General features: G+C 44.5%; 1 protein-coding gene across 1 annotated transcript; it reads left to right on the top strand.

Annotated features, from left to right (window-relative positions):
• Positions 1 to 299: 299 nt before the first annotated feature.
• Positions 300 to 12,482, top strand: LOC130374553 (single-minded homolog 1-like). The gene is made up of 12 exons (XM_056581379.1): positions 300 to 452; positions 900 to 1,374; positions 2,442 to 2,524; positions 2,628 to 2,717; positions 2,869 to 2,977; positions 3,220 to 3,305; positions 4,206 to 4,405; positions 5,001 to 5,107; positions 5,487 to 5,634; positions 9,428 to 9,584; positions 9,736 to 10,120; positions 10,463 to 12,482. The coding sequence occupies exons 2-12, from the start codon at positions 1,200 to 1,202 to the stop codon at positions 11,158 to 11,160; spliced, it is 2,238 nt and encodes a 745-aa protein (XP_056437354.1). The 5' UTR covers positions 300 to 452; positions 900 to 1,199; the 3' UTR covers positions 11,161 to 12,482.
• Positions 12,483 to 20,147: the final 7,665 nt, after the last annotated feature.

Genomic DNA, 20,147 nt, shown 5'->3' on the forward strand with positions numbered 1-20,147 from the left:
TCATTTTCCTGCTGCCTTGTGGTACCTGTTGTTCAGGTCAGAGAGGTGGACGTCTGAACCTCAGCTCCCGCACATCTTCACAGCCTCGCGTTTGTTTCTCCCAAGATTGTCCAATGAGCTAGTCTCTTTCCGCCTCTTAGGCCAATAAGAGCGAAGTAGACAGTGGGCGGGACTTGAGCAACTCCAGAGAGAGTGAGAGAGAATGAGACGAGGCGAGGGAGAAAGGGAGAGAGAGAGAGAGAGATAGTTGGAAGACGGCGCTCGGACACGACGTCCACTCATTGCGCGCCTTAATTTGGAGAGGTGCATGCAGCGCGCGTTCCGCTTCCCTTTCCAGGTGGAATTCTAGGAGGAGCTCGAGCCCAGACTGACGGACACGGGACACGGTGAACTCAGAGACAGGTGACATTCCCAGCGGGTGACCTGAGTGGATGTGCTATGGGATCGATTCAGTAAGTCCGAAATATAGTTGATTGTAAAACGCAGTATGTTAAACACTTGTTGTGACGCTGTGTCCTATAGGCTGAGCCCAGGCTATGAAGGCATATGTTTACTACAGGCCTGGTGTTTCTGATTCAATGTAGTGGATTATCAGTGTTGCAATGTGTGAGCAGAGACAGGCCTTTAGATTTAGTCCATAGAACAATTCCTCCTGAATGGCCATCGAGGTCTGCATTGAACCAAATACTAAAGTTGGCCATTATATGTGTGTTAAAGAGGTTGGTTATTGCTGACAACTTATACAAATGAAGTATGTTTATTATGGACTACATTAAGTCGACTGGTTGATTTTGTCCGTTTTTGGAATAGCCTACACGCAATACATTTGGAATAAAACTAGGGACGTCTTGTGAAATATATTTTCCAAACATTACCCTTTAACGGTTTTTCTTTTCCAGGTCATGGTCGACTGGCAGCATGGAGGACCTCTTGGCTTTTTAACTCCGACTTCAACTGTTCTGACCGCAGGACTTTCGACCTGTAACCGACAGGACCACCCGGAATATCCGTTTCTTTGGGATTAAACACATTTATAATATTTGGTTTTGAAAGTAAAAAAAAACTAAAACTTTGTGAGCAACCCCACCTGAAAAAAACATGACAAGGAGGCATCGTGGAGGGACATCCATCATCGTCTTGTAATCCATCCCCGTCGGGACACGCAGATACAGAGGAGAGAGACCTGGAAGAGAGGCGTCATGAAGGAGAAATCCAAAACGGCCGCAAGGACTAGAAGGGAAAAGGAGAACAGTGAATTTTATGAACTGGCTAAAATGTTACCTCTTCCCTCGGCCATCACGTCCCAGCTGGACAAAGCCTCCATCATCCGACTGACTACCAGCTACCTGAAGATGAGGATAGTTTTCCCCCAGGGTAAGCTTATTTTGGTTCGCCTGATATAGGAGGACTGCGGTTTAACATCTGAAGAACGGGCCTATTCGTCTCATAGGTCTAATAGCTGGGCCTAGGTGACCCTGGACATAGATTTGGACCTGTCTATTGCGCAGGTGTTACAAGATGCATACATATATAGATATATCTATTATTTTTTAAATTAATGAAACAGGAGACATTCAAAATACAAATAGATAAAAATGTATTATAATACAATTTCTTAAATGAATAGGGACATCACGACGATTTCTCAAAAATAACAAATGCCCGGGCATTGGGCCTATACGACTAGGCGATGAATTTTCACAACACATATCTATTTATATTATATAGCCTATTGCTAAGTAATAACAATTATATCAGCCTCGTTTTAATTGATCAACTCCAAACCTCTTACAAATTAAGGTTTATCTAGCCTAATTAATTATGAATCGTTTTTTATATATCATTAAGACATATATAACTCACAATAATAATAATAATAATAATAATAATCATAGTAATACTAATAGTATTAATAATACTCATTATTATAGAACTTAGTAGCCTCAAGTAGGCCTATTAAAACAATGTTTTATTATAGCTTCGAAACTACAAGGTTAATAAGCAGCCTTTTTGCAAATCATTAATTACGTATAAATACCATTTTCTCATTCTATACGCCATAATAGGGCAAGTGGGAAAGTGTGCGAGTTTAGAAAAATAGAATGAAAATACATTCGGAAAAAATGGATTAGTAACATTTCTTGAATTATGGACCCCTTTAGTTAACTTCAACAGTAAATAATTAAATAGTATAAATACGTATTTCTAAAGAAAAAAATTGTCTAATTACTATAGGTTACAGTCTTAGAGGCCTTCATTAATTATTCTAAAGGCATCGGAGGAAATATAATGTAATGAAATAATAGACAATACAATAGGCCTAAATTTAGATGCAATATTGCATAACATTTATTTTGTTTTCTTATTATGTACTGAATTAACTACCATATCATCATTTAGTTAGAAATATCTTTTTAATTTTTTTATTCCACCAATCGCAGGTCTGGGGGAGGCGTGGGGCTTCACGAGCCGGTCGAGGTCTCTGGACAACGTTGGCCGCGAGCTGGGCTCCCATCTACTGCAGGTAGAGGCCTGCTATTATAGGCCTGCATCTCATGTCCCGGTGATTGGTAATCTTGCCCTGAGGCTCAACAATTGTATTGATCACATGTTTACGTTAATTTCAGACACTGGACGGATTCATATTCGTCGTAGCTCCAGATGGGAAGATAATGTACATTTCGGAGACCGCCTCTGTCCATCTGGGACTGTCTCAGGTTCGTTTTTTTTGTATCTTAACTTTTATTATGTTCGAACTTATAGGCCTTTATGGGGTTTTTCACGGCAAAACGCTGTAGTCCTATTGTAGTTCATGTGAGGTCGACCCACAGCCCGTAAGGTTGTACTGACCAGAGCTCTTCTCCACAGGTAGAGCTGACCGGGAACAGCATCTACGAGTACGTCCACCCGGCGGACCACGACGAGATGACGGCCGTACTTACGCCGCACCAGCCCTACCACCCGCATTTCGTCCAGGGTAACGTTCACAACTCAGGCACTTCCTTTATTCGTAGGCCTACGTGAATTAAAATATAGATAAAATAAAAATCTGTAAATATATATATGGATACATATACAGTATATATATATATATAGCTATGGTCGTCAGCTATCTAGATAGATAGATAGATGGATAGATGGATAGATGGATAGATGGAAAGATGGAAAGATGGAAAGATAGATGGATAGATCTTGAATGTACAATGCACATTTTTGCAGAATACGAAGTGGAGCGGTCGTTCTTCCTGCGGATGAAGTGCGTGCTGGCCAAGAGAAACGCGGGTCTGACCAGCGGGGGATACAAGGTGGGAAGGGGTGCTTTGGTAGAATAGAAGGAGCCCATGAAAGAGCTGGAAGGTTTATATCAGAGCCGAACTTACTCCGTAGTGTGCAAGGCCGACGCCACCAATTTGAGACTAAACTCACGTCGCCCATCAACCCAAGACCCCATAGTCACACACACACACGCACGCACGCACGCACGCACACACACACACACACACACACACACACACACACACACACACACACACACACACACACACACACACACACACACACACACACACACACACACACACACACACACACACACACACACACACACACACACACACACACACACACACAGTTATAGGCCTAACTGTTATACAATGTTACGGTTTACGGTTTAAGGTTGATAAAATATTAGCCTACATCACTTGCCGTATAAAAAAATTGGGTTTAAAAGTGTCCTAAACCATTTTAATAGAATTCCTGGAAACATAAATGTTTAATATTGCACCAAATCATCTCCCAAAATAATATTTTTTTGGGCCTAAATTCTATTATATTACAATAACAATTATCCCAGATAAAGCATACATATCAAACCCGAGCATGTTATGTTACATTATTATAGTCGTTGTATGCAATCCGAGTTAGAAAGTGCTTTACGGTGAGCGCGCCGAGTTAGAACTGCGTGCGTGAATTGGCGGAGCGCGCGGCCCTGCGGGGGAGGTCTTCATATCATGGGCAACAAATGTTGTTAAAAAAAGAAAATCAAAGAAAAAAATATTATTATCATATTTAATTACAATAAATGTAATAAAATATTTTAGTTAGTAGTTTTTTACAATGTTGATTATTGAGAAACAGGACTTAAAATAAAAGCACCATATTACTTTGTATTAATGGTGACTCGTGTGTCTCTCCCCGTCGTCAAGGTAATCCACTGCAGCGGCTACCTGAAGATCCGGCAGTACAGCCTGGACATGCCCCCGTTTGAGGGCTGCTACCAGAACGTGGGCCTGGTGGCGGTGGGCCACTCGCTGCCCCCCAGCGCCGTGACCGAGATCAAACTGCATAGCAATATGTTCATGTTCAGAGCCAGCCTGGACATGAAGCTCATCTTCCTGGACTCCAGGTGGGCCTATAGCGCGCGGACACAACTCCCTTTATATTCTCTCTCTTTTCCTTTTACCAATAAATTAAATTTAGAATTGCTCTACCAGCTATCTTGAGATGTATTTTTCTTAGAAGAAACCGGAGAAACAAGGAAAATCAACTGACATTATCCTCTAATGAAACCTGAGGACAATTATAAGATAAGGCGATGGAAAAAACATCTGTGGAAAGGAATACAATTGGCTGAAATAATTTTTCCACAAAAAAGGCTGAGCAATCATGAGCTTTTCCATAGCGATGCTGAAAGATAGGCCTCTGTTACATTTGCTGGGGTCATCTGCATAACCCCAATTTTAACTCTCTCTCTCTCTCTCTCTCCCTCCCTCCCTCCCTCCCTCCCTCCCTCCCTCTCTCTCTCTCTCTCTCTCTCTCTCTCTCTCTCTCTCTCTCTCTCTCTCTCTCTCTCTCTCTCTCTCTCTCTCTCTCTCTCTCTCCCTCCTCCCCCCCCCCCCCCGCTCTCTCTCTCGCTCTCTCTCTCGCTCTCTCTCTCGCTGTTTCTCTCGCTGTCTCTCTCGCTGTCTCTCTCGCTGTCTCTCTGGGTGTCTCTCTCTCAGGGTAGCAGAGTTGACTGGTTACGAGCCTCAGGACCTCATCGAGAAGACGCTGTACCACCACGTGCACAGCTGTGACACCTTCCACCTGCGCTGTGCACACCACCTCTGTGAGTGTCTCTCAGCCAGACCACCCACCTCCCCCCACACAGTAACGTACAGGGTGGATCCGCAATTTGTGTGTTAATAATTTCCACAGACAGACGTCAGATGTATAGCACACATTAACTTTTCATGCACACATTCTACAAGGTGATTTAATTTTAAATGCTTTTTTTTATTCTGTAGTCATTCCTCGATCTAATCTTCATTAGAGCATAACGACTTAAACGGCACACAACTTAATCGTTTTTTATTATCGGAAATGACATGGCCACATTTTTCAGCGCAAATCAATAAAGAAACGGTCCTAGACAAAATAGATCCATGTCAACACATGCCTGATGCATGATCTCACCTCCTGTTCCTCACTTCCTGTCCCGACCGTAGTGCTGGTGAAGGGTCAGGTGACCACAAAGTACTACCGCTTCCTGGCCAAGACCGGGGGCTGGGTGTGGGTGCAGAGCTACGCCACCATCGTCCACAACAGCCGCTCCTCCCGCCCACACTGCATCGTCAGCGTCAACTACGTCCTGACGTAAGTGTCTTGATGAAAACGCACATCCACTCGTATTCATGGGAGAGGAGAAGGTATAGGCCTCCTCGTGATGTAACTGGAGCTGGAGAGTAGCCTCTTCAGTACATGATTGGCTGCTGTGGGAGCTACCTCAGGTAGGGTTTCTGGACACTGTATATATAGTACATTGAATAAACATGTTAAGCCATCTGAGAATGAAGGCTTACTGAGGGCTTGCAGAGCAGTGACGATGTGAAAATCTAACATACATCGGCTGCATTGTGTTTACTAATATTGATTTGTTATGTCTGCATAAAAAAGGTTTCACGTGATCCCTGTGCAGTCCGTGTTTAAGTCTCAATCCGGTCCTCTTGGTTGTAATACCATATCAGCCTCCTGGCTCTGAGAGGAGAAATCCTGCTGCTTCTCGCTATTCTCCCTACAAATCCATGAAATGCTAGACAAGCCTTTTCTAAAGGAGCCCTGTGTTATGAGAGCACAGAGCACACCACGGCCCTCTGAGATCGCTAGACAAACCTCAGGGTCCAACCCTATCAAAAATACAGTCACCATTGATTTGCAGTCTGAGGGAAGAAAAAATCAATAAAAGAGCGAATTAGGAATCAATAGCTATTTCAGTAGCGGCACACACTGGACTATGGTGTGCTCGCGTTGGATGATCCACATGCTGCTGGATTCGGTGTGTTTGTCTTGTTGATCAAGCTCCACAAGCAAAATCAAACCAAAAACGATTCAGCATGGAGCAAAGGTGAACTGTGCCGACGATGCAGAATTGACCGGAGACTGGGATGGTTTATTCACAGCTCAATAATGTGTAGAAGATAAACACTACATTTAGAAATGTTGTATGATTTATCTTATGCATCAAATTAATTAGTTATCGTAAATATTTGCCGATATTTGTCAATGTTTGCGGCTGGTATTTCATATTCAAAAGGCAAATAATTATACCCAATCAAAAACTACAACAAATAAAAGAATGGTATGCTGGTTTAACTGCTAAGTCGTGATTACATATTTTACCTTAGGCATTCATGATTAATTTGTTCCAACATTTTAAAGAGTTAAACAAAACGATTGAATGTCATTGGTTCTATTACATAAAATATTAGTAACGGTATTCATGGGTCAAGGGTCCAGTTCTCTATTCTGATCTGGTTGAACAACGTGCTGCATTGCTATACATTGCCGTTGCAGCTTCTACTGATCTTTATGCAGCTTTGATGCCGTGTGGTGGCAGAGCAGCATATGGGCGTTACACAAGGGTACCAGAGTAAAGGATCAGCTCTAATTTGTTTTAGTGGACCCATAATTCCTAGTGGCGCCGTTGTGTACACAAGTGGATGTGTGCGTGCCTAAATGTTCATGCACATCCTTATTAACAAATATGATAGTGTTTATGCGTATAAATGTGGAGGACACACACACCCACCCGCACACACAGGTTATTATAGCTGTTGATATCACTGGTCTTGCAATTCCTCAATTCGCCTAATTCGCCCAAGGAGCCACTTTGATCCAATCAGATTCCTTTCAAGCTCGGGAAGGCAATTTGGTCTTACCAGCCAGACAGAGTAAGCTCGATTTTGAAAGTATTCAGCCAAAAATCCTCCCTCCACCCATGAGATCTCCCCCCAAAAACTCTCAAACACATGACTAGCTCGCTAGCTTCAGCACTCGGTCCACTTAGCCTTGTGGAAACTCCAGTCCTGCGCAGTGAGTGCAGGGCAGTGTGCATCCAGGACCTGGTTAGGTAGGTAGGTAGGTAGGTAGGTAGGTAGGTAGGTAGGTAGGTAGGTAGGTAGGTAGGTAGGTAGGTAGGTAGGTAGGTAGGTAGGTAGGTAGGTAGGTAGGTAGGTAGGTAGGTAGGTAGGTAGGTAGGTAGGTAAGTAGACAGACAGGTGGGCCATCAAATCAATTAATTCGGGCTGAATTAAATTATTGGGCGGGCTCATTACAGGTCTCAGACAAACACAGACACTGTCTTTTTCTACTTTTGGTCAAAGCATTTGATTTGATGACTGGCATCGTGATGTAAAGAGAAGTTCAACAAATATGATTTATTTTATTTAAATAAACAACCTCCCCTATCTTTAAATAAGTGCCCCTGGGCTCCCAGTGCACAGATAGGCCACTGGCGTACTCCAGACTGTAGCTGGCCTGACATTGAACCCCGACAGGGACTTCTGCTTACACAGCTGAGTTTGCACAAAAAGCGAACTGGGACCCGCATTGGCTGAGAGACCATAAGTCACCTGGGGCACGGCTGGGCCGGCTAGGACGGCTAGGACGGCCTGGCCCCGTCCTGCCGTCCACTGCTACACCTGCAAGAGCAAACAAGGCTCCGAGCACAGGGGCATGCTATTGGCCGATCAAACACGTGGAAACAAGGGCGTACATAAGGGTCGTATTTAGAGCCAGTATTACATCGTCTGGTGGCCTGGGGTCAGACGCGGGCCACCGGGAGCTCCTGGAAGCGGAGGCAGCTGCTGCAGCGCTGCAGTGAGCGTGATAAGTTAAGAATAGGGCCCGTGTTTGCCCAGTGCTTGACACGGGAGCCCTTCCTCAGCTCCCTCGGTGGGGACACTCTCCGGTGTCGGGGTCAGCCGCGGGCCAGCAGATTCAAGTGTCACTGCCGCGGCCGCTCGCTGTGTGCACACGGCCACGGGACACATTAAGAGCAATAAATCTGTCGGAAAACAAAGCAGCCGCCTTTTTCAGAAACGGTGATAGGAGAACGTAACATGAATGCGGTGACAAGTAGAGCTTTGGTGTGTGTGTTGGTGGATGTGTGTGTGCGTGCACATGGGTTGATATGTTTGGTGGGTGTCTGTGTGTGAGTTTGTGTCTGTGGATTGATGTGTGTGTGCTTGTGTGTGTCGGTGTGTGCGCGTGTGTTGATGTGCGTGTGTGCGTTGGTGGGTGTATGTGTGTGCGTGCGTGTGTTGGTGGGTGTATGTGTGTGTGTTGATGTGTGTGTGCGTGTGTGTGTTGGTGTGCGTGTGCATGTGTTTGGGTGTGTGGGTGTGTATACGTGCGCGAGTAAGAAGCACAAGCTTACACAAATGTTGTGCGCTGGCAATGGTTGCTGAGCGTTGGAGAATGATTAACCTCAACTCAAGGTGTCTGGGATTTTCTCCTGCACTTCGCAGGGCTCTGAGCAGAGCAGTGGGAGGGTAATGTCTGGATGGCTTATCGCAAAGGTTGTGTTCACACTCATTGTCCTCACGTTTGAGGAGAGAAAGAGATTGTATCTTTATTTACTGTTGGTCAAGACATCGTCAGTTGTGTTGAATATGCCACTTATTTGTAGAACTACTTCACTATTCTATGGCCGATGGACCAAATTGATGTCGTATTTTCTAGCCACTAGGCTTGGTCATTACTATTTTTACGACCCGCTCTATCTCCATGTTTACGGCTGCTGATCTGACCCTGAGTGATGGATCGCAGCCCAAAAAGGGAAAAAGACCAAGCACCAAATTTAAAGGGGGAGAACCAGGAAAGAAAGGCGTGAGCAACACTAATCCTTCCGACCATAAGGTGCCTTTAAGCAAGGCAGTTAGCCGTTGATTGCTCCAGCGAAAGCGTTCTGTAACTCAGCAGAGACAGCTGTAGACCGAACAGCTCCCAGATGTGGAAGTCCAACCGTATGAATGTACGGCAGCGCGCTGTTTCAAAAGCGCATCAAGGCTCATAAATCACGGCCTGAATCGAGACAGGGAACGAGATCAAACGTGCATTAGCATATCGAAATAATCATACATCTGTATTCTTGCTTGTTTCTCAATAGGGACACTGAGTACAAGGGCATGCAGCTGTCTTTGGACCAAATGAGCCCGAGTAAGCCGGCTTTTCCCTACGCCAACACGCAAACCGAAGACAGGAAGGCCCCCAAGTCCCGTCTGATCCAGGCCAAGGCCAAAGCCAGAGTATCACCCTATCCACAGGTAATAAATCATCCCACTAAATGAAGCACGCTCATTACACGATACCTGGCTAAGAACCGGACCCCAGCTCACCACCGCGTGTGTTTCACCGGTAAAAACATTGATTAATATCTCCAATCTCCTGGGGACCGCCATTAACCTGTCCCAACAGTTTTCAGCTTACAACCCGGAGCGCTCCGAGTCGGACCAGGAGAGCCAATGGGGAGGCAGCCCTCTGACAGACTCCACCTCCCCGCACCTGCTGGACCACGGGGAGGCGTCCGAGGCGTCCTGCGCCTACAGGTTGTACCCGGACTCGGGCCCCCTGGGATACGGCCTGCACCTCTCGGAGGAGGACCTGGCCCACGCCCAGGGCCACGCCCCCGGCGCCGCCTGCGACCGCACCCGCTGCCAGGGGGGGCGCTACTTCCTGGGTGCCCCCCAGCTGGGCCGGGAGGCCTGGTGGGACGCCACGCGCTCCGTTCTCTCCCTGCCGAAGGCCCCGGGGGAGAGCGGGGAGGGCTACGACCTCGCCTCGTACCACGGCGCCATCCACGGTGAGGGGCCGGCGACAGCCATCTGCCGCGGCCACCAGGCCCGCTACATGTTTTCAGAGCGGTGTTATTACCAGACATGCTAAATGGTTTACACCGTTTCTTGCCAAAATGCCAATTAGTACCATCTGTTATGCACAAATGACACTCTTATTTTGTATCTTCACACAAAGAAACGATTACCCAAGCTTATGCTTCATAGCAGCGGATTGGGAGTGGCTTCCACATAGACCCATGTCTCACACAGGACGGGTTCAGAGGATGGCACACGCTGAGGAGCGACGGTAGAAGATTCGATTCATTCGGTTCCAGGTGTTAAGCTAACCTCTGCGTTCTTCCCATCAGGGCGGACCCACTGGGACGAGGAGAGCATCGGGAGCTCGCCAGACGGAGGCGGTTCCATCAGTGACCCCGGGGAGCGTTACCACGGCGACCCCTTCCGGGCCAGTCCTCAGGAGCCCAGCAAGATGGAGACCCTGATCCGTGCCACCCAGCAGATGATCAAAGAGGAGGAGAGCCGCCTGCAGGGGCACGCCGGCTCGGGACGCCTCTCCAAAGCCCACAGCCCCTGCTTCGCCGCCTCGGGCGCGGGCCTGGGGCAGACCTCCATGGGAGGGGCGGGGGGCATGGACGCCGCCACGGAGCGCCTCCTCCACCGGGACGGCGGGAAGCCGCCCGGTTCCCACGACAACGACGAAAACACCACCAGCCCCGCATCGGCGTCCCGCCTGAGCAGCCCCAGCTCCGACGGGGTGTCCCTCAACAAAGACTACATGCAGACGGAGCTGTCCCCCCACGCCCCCCAGGCCCAGGGCAGCCCGCTGATATACGCGGCCCAGGACCGGCACACTCTGGACAGGCAACCGGCCTACGCCCTGACCGGGTACTCCCTGGAGCAGCTGTACGAGCAGGACAGCATGCGGGGCTACTCGGGCCTGGGCTACGGGGGGGTCCAGTACGACGTGGCCTCCCACATGAGGATGCAGACGGACCAGATGCAGGGACACAAGGCCACCTCTGTGATCATCACCAACGGGAGCTGACCACCGGCCACGCCCACGGACTCTCCGGTCTAGAAGTGGACGTTGCAGTGAGAAGGCAGTATTTGTGTACACCTTAAACGCTGTGGTTTGGATGCGAATAGCAAAGAGACAAGGAAATTGCAAAAAGCTACCTGTACACTGGGGTAACCCTCTCACCGTTGTTGTTGTCCCACCGTTACACATTTAGTTGAAACACAGAGCGTTTTGGTTTGTTTTACAGGAACATGTCATTCTGAGTTGTAGCGTCAGTAGTACTCCGAGTGTCCGTGACACAAGGCTGATTTCTGTGTGGTTAAACATCAAGCCAAGGTTTCTGTCTCAATCCTGTCACGCTCCATTGGTCCTCTGAGTTAATCTGTTCCGGACACAATTTCCAAAGCCAGGACGAGAATGTGTTGTTTCTTTACCCCTTCACCTGCAGTCTGATTGCACAGAGCAGAATGCTTGACGCATGAAAATCAATACGGCGAGGAGTGTTTCACCATCAGAAGACGTCAGTATTTTTTGGTATTTATTGGTCAGTGGGTCTAATGGGCAATTTGTTGTTTTCTGTATGTGTTGTCATTATTCATGTTAAAGTAAAGTATGAGTTTATTTTTGTGGAATTACTTTAAGTTGATTGTTTTGAGTAGTAGGCCTACTTGTAAAACAGCCATCAGATTAGATTAATGATTGAGCAAAGCCAAAAATAATGAATGTAATTGACAGAGCCAAGAGGTGCGCTGAGCTTAATATATAAAAAGCCATCATGCCATTCAAATAAAGGCATTTGGTTTCATTCAACATTAGCTTCTGGCTTCATTGTTTCCTTAACTTTTCGGTCAGAGGAATAGTTTGAGGTTTTCCCCTCGAACCTTCAGACTTTTCTGGAAGGGTAGTTTGTTTATCATGGCAGTTGGGAGGAAATAATTGTTGATATAAAAGTTAAACTGTAAAGGACGCACAGACGCAGAATTGTTTGAAACACTCTGAATTTGTTCTGTTTGTTTTGTTTGGTTTTCTGTATTATTTTATGTACAATGTTTGTTAAATTGCTTTAATTTGGTTTAATTTATGATGTAAATATCATTACATGATGACTGTTTCGACAAGAGGTCAACAAATTATTTATTAAATTGGTAATAATGTCTTTAAAATCCAAATAAAGTCGGTGAATTGGTTTTCTATTAGCAAGCCACATCTGGAAAAAATATAACTTTTGTACTCATACAATACTGCTACTGTCAACCAAAAATAATAATCTTTACAAGCATGTCGGGGCCAGCAGAGCCCGGTCCAAAACACAATCTAAGGCCCAGTGAGCCTGCCCTGGATAAATAAAGGTTCAGTCATTTTCTAACTTGACACAAAGTTGACTATTGATGTGTTCAGATCTTCCTTCTGTCGGACGAATAAAATAGCTATATTGTATTATAACACTAACAAAGAAAAGGAATCTAAAACAATTCATCACACTTTGCTTTTGGCCTGTTTGGTCCAACCACCTTGACACGGATAAAGAAGCATATAAACAGTAAATTGTGCAAATTACTATACTTACATGAGGCTGTTTTTGCATTTGACCTTTCACCTTTTAAACAGCGGACGGTTTGCATCTCATTTGAGAGCGCTGACTGCATCAATGACTTCTGGTGTTCTCAGAGTGATTCAACCTGCACATTTAACCACTTACACCCCCCAAACACCCACCCCCAGCGCACGCACACACACACACACACACACACACACACACACACACACACACACACACACACACACACACACACACACACACACACACACACACACACACACACACACACACACACACACACACACACACACACACACACACTCCCAACACACACACATACACACACACACACAAGCTTCAGAGGTACTTTACTCTTGCTTTTAACATTTTTTTTTAATGTTAATACAAGTTATTCATAGTAGTCGGCGCCCCAGTCCAACCTGTCTGAGGCCGGGAGAGAGAGGGTGGGGGGGAGCATCTGGGGGTGTCTGAGTACAGGGCCCCACCAGTCAGGGTTGACGTGGCCATCCGATAGCCAGCCAAAAATACTCAACGTTGTTGCTCTGGAGAGCAGAGCTATTGCAACACACTTTTGTTGACTTCGGTAAGTCTGTCTTATGTGTGTGTGTGTGTTTGTGAGACTTTGTTTGTTTGGGAGTCTTAATAATAACAACCATACAGTATGTGTTTGAGACCCCCCCCCCCCCAAATGTTGGCAGACTTTCCCTATTCCAGCCGCAGGGCATTCAGATGTAGAGCTAAAGTAGAGCCCAACACTGGGCCTACTGCCCAGACTTTGCACGCCTCACACCTTCCACAATTGGCTAATTGTAGCTAAGCCACTAAACTTCTCTTTCAGGAGGAGCAGGATTTTTCTGTTATGATGGTTGTTGATTATTAATCAAGCAAAAATAACAAAACACTGATCTGTTGTGCAGTTTTTACCTCTTCAGAGAAAATACACGTTGTGAATGATCGACGCGCTGGAAGACTTAAGAGCTTATTGAATCCAAAACCAAAACCACAAGCACAACTGCAAGTTTAAAGGTGTGTTGATGTTGGCTTTGTTTTCATTGGCAAACATTGTTGCATCTGATAACAGGTATTATTGGTTAGCTCAAGCAAGCACAAATCAGCTTCGAGCTCCACTTGAAACACAGTGTTCTGGAGATTCGTCCACTTCAGTGGACGTCATTGTACGTCACCGCTTGGGCAACAAGAGGAGGCTGCACCAAGCGTTCAGCCCAGGTCATTAGGCTGTGTGGTCGAGTGCAGGAATAAATGTGTCCCATCCACCTATTGAGAAACTGGGGAACCAGGAGGAATAAGTGATTGATCTGGGTGCTCTCTTAGCCAATTAACTCAAATAGTTATACTATGAACAGAGACAATCCCAAAGATGATGTTACAATTATGTAGTTAAGTCAATGCTTAGCAAACACTTTCAAATATGGGATGTAAGTTATTTCACTTAGCCATGCAAGTGCAGTTCAACGTTAAGATATAGCCGTTCTATTAACAATAACCATAGCTCAACAGAACTGCCAGTATATTGCATACTACGTTAGTTCTACAGCAAGGTCTCAAATAATTGCTTCTGTTTTGGAGACAGCGACATAACATGTTTTGAAAGTGTGGTTGTTCTCCTTAGATGGTACCTTTTCAGGGTATAATATGTCACTGCCAATTACAGATTATAATACAGTTGAATGAGGTTAGGATGAGTCTGATTAAAATTTTTCGTCTTTACTTGGGAGAGAATCAAATATAGTTAAATTGAATAAACTTTGGTCACTTTTGTTACATCGGTACAAAGAGAACACTTACATAGTGGTGGTGTGGATGTTGAGCCAAGACCTGACCCGCGTTCTAACCTCATTAAACCGTAATAATAAACACTTCATAACTGGTAGGATACCATCCAAATAAAACAACCAATCCTACTAATTCAAGTTTTGCTTGAAAGAATTGCTTGACATATTCAGATAAACATAATTTTTTGGGATTCCTCTGTCTCCACCCAAGGCCCTGCACACATCTTAACCTAGATTTTACTAACAGGAAAGGGGTTTCTTCAGCCCAATACTTTGCTTATATATGTTATTTATGAAAATTATCCATCACAGGGTGATATCTAGCATGTGTCGACTTGATAACGCAACAAATACACCTCACACCGATATATTTCCAGCCCAGAATTATTTTCTTAGTTCGTCATATACGTACTCCTTTAATAGTTTACTATGTAGTGCTCACTATAAATTAAATGAGGGAATGAGGAAACAAGTGAGGCAGTGCTGTGTGGAGAAAAGCTGGAGCATTTTCAGCATATCGAGTTCAACTAGCTAAACAACTACAGGATGGGTGGGCGTACACGTGGCTCTCAGGCTAGCACAAAAGCTGTGCTTGAGTGATCTCAGACCCGGGATTAAAGTGCAACAGGGTTGGCCAATTCTATTAACCTTCCATCCAATGAAGAGCCAAAACATCTGCACTCTGAGTCCAGAACAAGTTTCTGGACTCATCAGTGAACTTTATCAACCGGCAGAAAAGAACAAACGTCAGAGCTCAATCATCCTCTAAAACACACACAAACACACACACACACCCACAAAAGACGGCCTATCATGAGTGCGCAACTTAGTTCTGTATGTGTTGTGGGTGTGTCCGTTAGATATGCACAGGTGTATTTGTACACGTGTTTTGTTAATGTGTTGTGGCTATTTTTTTGTTTACCCGTCCCGGTTAAACACACCGTAGCCAGTGGTGATTGGTTCTCGATGGCATACTACAGCAACACATTCCACTGGGAGTGACGTAGGCTCCCTAGAGTGACCTACAAGTGGGTCAACCAAAGGTGAACCACGGGAGAAATCCTTTATCTTGTACTTTCACTGTTGAGGCCTGTTGAGATCTGGCGTCAAACATCAGTGAGCCTGGGCCATTTAGGTGTTTTGATTGAATGAACCAGGATATTGAGGTCACCATTGGTCGATCTGATTGACTGAGCCCGAAGACAAGGGACAGGGCTGAATGTTGACCCGGTAACAAAGACGGAAAGAAGGTTTCTTTGAGTTCCGCACTCTTAATCATGACTAGGTGGTTTACTAGTTGTATTTGCTGGGCAGTCTTACAAAAATGAATGAGCTCTTTACAAATACTTAAACATTAGTAATAATAACCATCAATTTATTTTGATTGAGATGTAGTTCATGATGGGATTATGTTGTCATCGTCTTGACTGATTATTATGCAATAAATGTTTCAAGACTCATGGAGGGAATACCTGTATGAGACGGTGTTGAGGGTTTGGTTTGGAAATGAAAATCCTGGTAATTTTAACCAGTGGAAACTCTGGAACACAATTTTAAAGGTCATTTTTCCTCTTATATGTCACATAATGTAATCGTGAAAACTCATAAGTATAGCACTCATATTTGAGATAGGGGACAAAACATGTTTTAGATTGTCTATTTCACAACCAAGTTATTTTTAAATGGACACATATTCAGAACTTGGAGAATCCATGGAAAGGAGCCTTATAACATTATTGGGTCAACTTCGTCATTTACAGTTTATAGCATCCTTATTAAATGTTTTCAATCAAAGGGGAGCTGAAAGACCTTATATGTTCAGATAATGGTGTTCAGTTTTGGATATAAGTAATAAAGTAGAATACAAACCATTTTCTTTTGATTTCACACAATACTGAATAATCCAATTTATAATTTATAATAGTTTGCATATTATTATATAATAACAAAAATGCACACCTGACCGGGTTGAGGATGCCAAGTTGTAGACAAACAACTAATGGGTTTGATTAATTATTTGAACAAATATCTTTCCAAACAACTGCCTGAGGTGACTGATTTAATAACTGTAAAGGTCCAAAAGGATCTCTTGGCCATATAAGGCTTATAATTATTTGAGATCTTCATACAGCATTTCTCAACAAAAGGCATTCTTATAAATGAGGTATGTGTTTTTTTAAATGTTTGATTATTTAATTCAAATTTTTGTCTGACCTTGGGATAAAGTCTTAAACTGGCTAGAAATATACATATTTTTGCACTGTTTAGGGTGAACCTTTCCTGTTTGACCCGGAGGTTGTAGGAGTTCCACTGTGATGTCATGGTGCCATGGGCATAGGCCTAAATTCCGCTGGGGAGACGCCTCACCACCAGTTTTCGCCAAGATTCATTTTGTACCCACCACTTGTAAAAATAAATAAACTTGAGTTGAATTATTATGGATTATTACAAGGCACTTCTCAATGTTGTAGACTACTCCATTCAATTGCATGGGCCTTCCCAATGTTCAGCTATCAATTATTTTTGTTTATTACACGGCTCTTCTCAATGCTGTGGAATGCTCACATCCAGCATATTTGACCGCTGTCAAGGACTTTGGCGAACAATTTCTCTGCTGATCAACGCTACGAATGATAACAAATACATGGTAAAAAGACACACTGTGCGAAGTTATTTTTTCCTTTAGGCTAGTAGCCAATGCTATTAATAGCAATACTCTTTGGCTGGGATGCAATGATGAGGCATCAGACAATCAAGTCATTTTAGCCTGAATACATAGGTAAAAAGCACCAGAGCAGGTTACTAGTGCATGGACAGTATCAGAACGATAACCTGTTGAACTAAATGGATGTGGTAGGCCACACCACGGGATGCATCTGTAGACCAATGCCACATAAATAAAGGTAAGACGCGATATTTATTGCTTAAGATTTGCTGGTGCTGTGGCAAGGTCTTTTTTGTTTCTTGCACTCAAGTGGTCGGCTGTTTTAACTTGCAATTGATAGTCGGTGGAGTCAGTCTCTTGTTGACACACAGGGACTTTTTTGTCATTCTTGCTTTGCTTGAATTCTGGAATAATTTTGGGGGGAGTGCATGAGTTTTGGTCAGAATGCATGATGTAGGCTACATTTGATGGAATACGTGTGGTGAATTGAGAACAGCCAGCTCATGATGTGATACAGCGTTCAGCTGTGCAACAAATATTTTTTTCTTTTTCAATCTTGACGACTCTTGTAGTGCTGTGTGTTGCCACACGTTTGCCCCTTCTGAACTTAAACACGCATTTAATTTCCTTTTCTAGGTCCTCTTGTTTATATGTTTGTAGCTTAGCCATGTCACGTCACGTTGTCAACATTGGATACATGGAGCAGAACATAGTGGGTCATATGTCCGATTATTTTTGGAAATGTTTTCCTCATAAAAAAAAAAGAAAAAGAAAAAAAAAGCCAGTTACGTTTTATTCCTAAGTAATTAGCTACATGGGTATGCCGTCTTTCAGAACCTTTCATTACCTGCACTAAAGAGAGAAAAAAAAGTGCATCCTCATTGTATCCAGCACTTCTGAAAATGCACTTCCGAATGCGTCTCTGTCCCCAGCACATTTCAAACCAAACTGATCAATGCCCTTGCTAGCCACCAGTCTTCGTTTTAAAACGATGTTAGCATGTCATCAAGTTTCCCTTTGGAGCGGTGCCTTCAGGAACTTAAACTGGCCCCTCTTCCTCCACCAACACCTCCTCCATCCCCTCCTCCTCCTCCTCAATCTCACCTTCCATCTCCTTCATCAACATGGCAAAGAACCTCCCTTCTTTTCCAGTGGTACCTCTGTGCTGCCATGCAGATTCAGAGCAGTTGGCGTGAGGGGATGATGATGAAATGGCTCAAAGCAGAAGCATGGCAATATCTCCGTGGCTGAAACTATTTTGACGTAATGACCTGGAACATTATTCAGATTGACATTTTTCCATTGGTAACGCCACTGCCTCGTAGAACCAGGTGATCCGCTGTATTTATGACTGTTCCTACAATGCCTAGGGCGCCCTTGCTAGGGGATGTTGGGAAGTAGTTCCCGCTTTCCCTTTTCTAACACAGTATGGGTGGTGCCTCAGAGAGGAGGAAAAGGCTGTTTGACCCAGGTTTCTCTTTTATAACCCAGTATGATTGGTGCCTCAGAGAGGAGGATCAAGTTATGGGGGGACCATCTGACCATCTGAGCAGTGGTAACCCTCTCATTTCTGGTCTGAACTGTGAACTGAACTGTGTTCAGACCTAAATGTTCACACCAGAACATTTTGGTGAAAATGGCAAGGTTGAACCTCCGAGGCCTCTCTGCATTTCAATGTTTCGGAAATTAAAATGTATTATATCAGAGTTCTCAATGTTCGCAGCTCTCAATAGCATTTTTGTATGCTTTGGATTTCTTATGATCTGGACACAGATGTGTTGTAGTTGACTTTTCTAAGTCGCTCCTAATATAGATAGACCTGCTCTGAAAGACTCCCTTATTGGTTTGCGTTATGGTGGATCGTACAGTCTGTTTGTCCTTTAACCCGCTCCTGTTGCATCCTCTCAACATTGATTCCACTTGCTCTAGGGTGAGAGCGGTGTGTTTATGAGCAGGTGCGAGGCAGACCAGAGAGCAACACACTCATTAGCTGTTTTTCGAAATCGTTCCCTATCACGGATATAGTGCACTATATAGGGTGCTCGCCATTTTGTAGTGGTGTTCGAATTCTCAGTGGGTAATTCCATGCACTATATAGTGGACTTAAAATACCCAAAATTTGAGTGAACATACGATGTTCCCTACATGTTACTCCCGTGTACCACAATGCAATGTGGCCGTCTTTTTCCGGAGGAGAAGAAGAAGCTATATAATCGCGAAAACAAATACATTAAATTATGGAGTCTCCGGCTTTCGTTTAGAAATGTCAACAATTGATTTGGGATTTAACATAGAAAAATTAACATTCAACATCAATACAACCTCCAGCTTTCCTCGTGAGTGACCGGTTTGTTTACAAGATGTGGGCGCATCTGTCAGCGTCACACAAATACCCGGCGCATTTACTGACGCAAATGACGTTTAGAAATGTTCAGCGTAGTGTCCGAATTCTCGTTTGTTCGTGCCCTATATAGTGCACTATATCATAAACACTTGCTGAGTTCTTCGAAGAAAGTAGTCCAATCCGGATCGCTTTTAACTCACTTTATTTGTCAAAGTATTTCGGTATGCAAAAGGAGGGGAATTGTATCGAACACGTGCGAGCGACTCCCAGCTGATCAATACCTCTAACCCGCAAGTCTGGAACCGGACCGGAAGTTTCTGACCGCCAATCTCTCTGTCGAGATTGATAGGGTCGAGTGGGCGTGGCCTATGTGAAGTGGGCGTGGCCTATGTGACGTATTAGCCTCGGCTTCCTCCCCTGTCTAAAGGTGCTGCCTTCTGTGGATGGAGTAGCTATTGCAGCCCTCAGTAAGGTTCTGACCAGTTGACGTGTCATTTTCCTGTCACCATGACAGAAGAGTTTCTCTGTTCTTCTGTAGCTCTCGGCTAAGAACATTGTGGAAGTGAACAGCTCTTTATTTGCCATTATTTATCTTCTTATCTTCTCAAAGCTTTTAATTCTCTTGAATGCCCTTTCCAGGATCTTCTCCTC

Source organism: Gadus chalcogrammus, chromosome 21 (genome assembly GCF_026213295.1).
Source record: "Gadus chalcogrammus isolate NIFS_2021 chromosome 21, NIFS_Gcha_1.0, whole genome shotgun sequence".
NCBI classification, from domain to species: domain Eukaryota; kingdom Metazoa; phylum Chordata; class Actinopteri; order Gadiformes; family Gadidae; genus Gadus; species Gadus chalcogrammus.